Raw genomic sequence first — 1396 nt, 5'->3', positions numbered from 1 at the left:
CCTCTTGCACTGCTGAGGAAACTGAATACTAAATTTGGTTTCTTGTCAAGAATTACTTAACTAATAGCAGACTGCAAATTATATAGTGAGCAATTTCTGAAAGTATAGTCACTGCTTAAATTATCTTTCTGTTATATTTTAAATTGTTTATTAAGTATGAAATTTTATATGATATAGCTCTAAGAATTTTAAACACGTTTCTTATGTTGCAAATTAGTATTCCTTAAAACAGAACAAAACAAAAGACAAGTGTATAGCACATGTTCAATGAAATTCATACGGAAAAACTGACATGTAAAACTGCATTTCTGCAAATTCCCAACTGATGTTTGTGTGAGAAAAAACCCAGAAAGGAAATCTAATTGTAATCGTTTTTTAGACCCTCATCAAGGGAACATGCAAATGGAAGCAATGTGACTGAATGATTGATGTAACTCTTATCTTAACTTCCTGGGTTCTTGTCTCTTCTTCATTAATCTAACAACAGCACTTTTGACTTCTTTGTTCCTGAGACTATAAATAAGTGGATTCAGCATAGGGATCACAATAGTGTAGAAAATAGAGGCTACTTGATCCTTTCCCAAAGAATAGGACTGACTTGGCTTTAAATAAGTAAAAATTCCAGTACTGTAAAAAACAGTAACTCCAAGAAGATGAGAGGCACAAGTAGAGAAAGCTTTTTGCTTCCCTGAAGTAGAATTTATTTTCAAAATAGTTGAAAGAATAGACACATAGGATGCAGATATTGTGATGAGGGACCCCAAAATAGTGGAACCTGCAAAAATGAATATAATGATTTCAACTATCTGTGTGTCACTGCAGGATAGAGACAGAAGTGGAGATGTGTCACAATAAAAATGATGGATCACATTGGACTTGCAGAAATGTAGTGTAATCATGTCAAGGACAGTACCAGAGGCATCTACAGTTCCAATTATGTAGGACCCAGTGAGGAGAGCAAGGCAGCATTGTGGAGACATAACAACTGGGTAATGTAAAGGGTTGCAGATAGCTACATAGCGGTCATAGGCCATTGAGGAAAGTAGAAAACATTCAGTAGCTGCCAAGAGGATGAACATGTACATCTGTGTGAAACAACCTGTGAAGGAAATGCTCTTGTCTGAAGTCAGCAAGTTCTTTAAGGTTTTAGGTGTGATGACGGTGGAGTAACTGAGATCGAGGAATGACAGGTGGGTAAGGAAGAAATACATTGGAGTGTGAAGCTGGGCATCTAGACGAATGATCAGTATCATGCCCGTGTTCCCCAGCACAGTGACCAGGTATATCAGGAGAAACAGCACAGAGAGGACCAGCTGGATCTCCCTGGAGTCTGTCAGCCCCACAAGAATGAAGTCAGGGATATTTGTGTGATTCCAGGGATTCATAGTGAATGACC

General features: G+C 37.9%; 1 protein-coding gene across 1 annotated transcript; it reads right to left on the bottom strand.

Moving 5' to 3' along the window:
- Positions 1-360: 360 nt before the first annotated feature.
- Positions 361-1396, bottom strand: LOC110544800 (olfactory receptor 8H1-like). The gene has a single exon (XM_021630635.2). The coding sequence runs from the start codon at positions 1383-1385 to the stop codon at positions 438-440; it is 948 nt and encodes a 315-aa protein (XP_021486310.1). The 5' UTR covers positions 1386-1396; the 3' UTR covers positions 361-437.

Source organism: Meriones unguiculatus, chromosome 8 (genome assembly GCF_030254825.1).
Source record: "Meriones unguiculatus strain TT.TT164.6M chromosome 8, Bangor_MerUng_6.1, whole genome shotgun sequence".
Lineage (NCBI taxonomy): Eukaryota > Metazoa > Chordata > Mammalia > Rodentia > Muridae > Meriones > Meriones unguiculatus.
Note: the sequence above shows the minus strand (reverse complement) of the source record. Positions and strands in the feature narration are given on the sequence as shown.

What these genes read in the sequence shown, in the direction of transcription:
- LOC110544800 (XM_021630635.2), bottom strand. Translation starts at nt 1,385, where the DNA reads ATGAATCCCTGGAATCACACAAATATCCCTGACTTCATTCTTGTGGGG.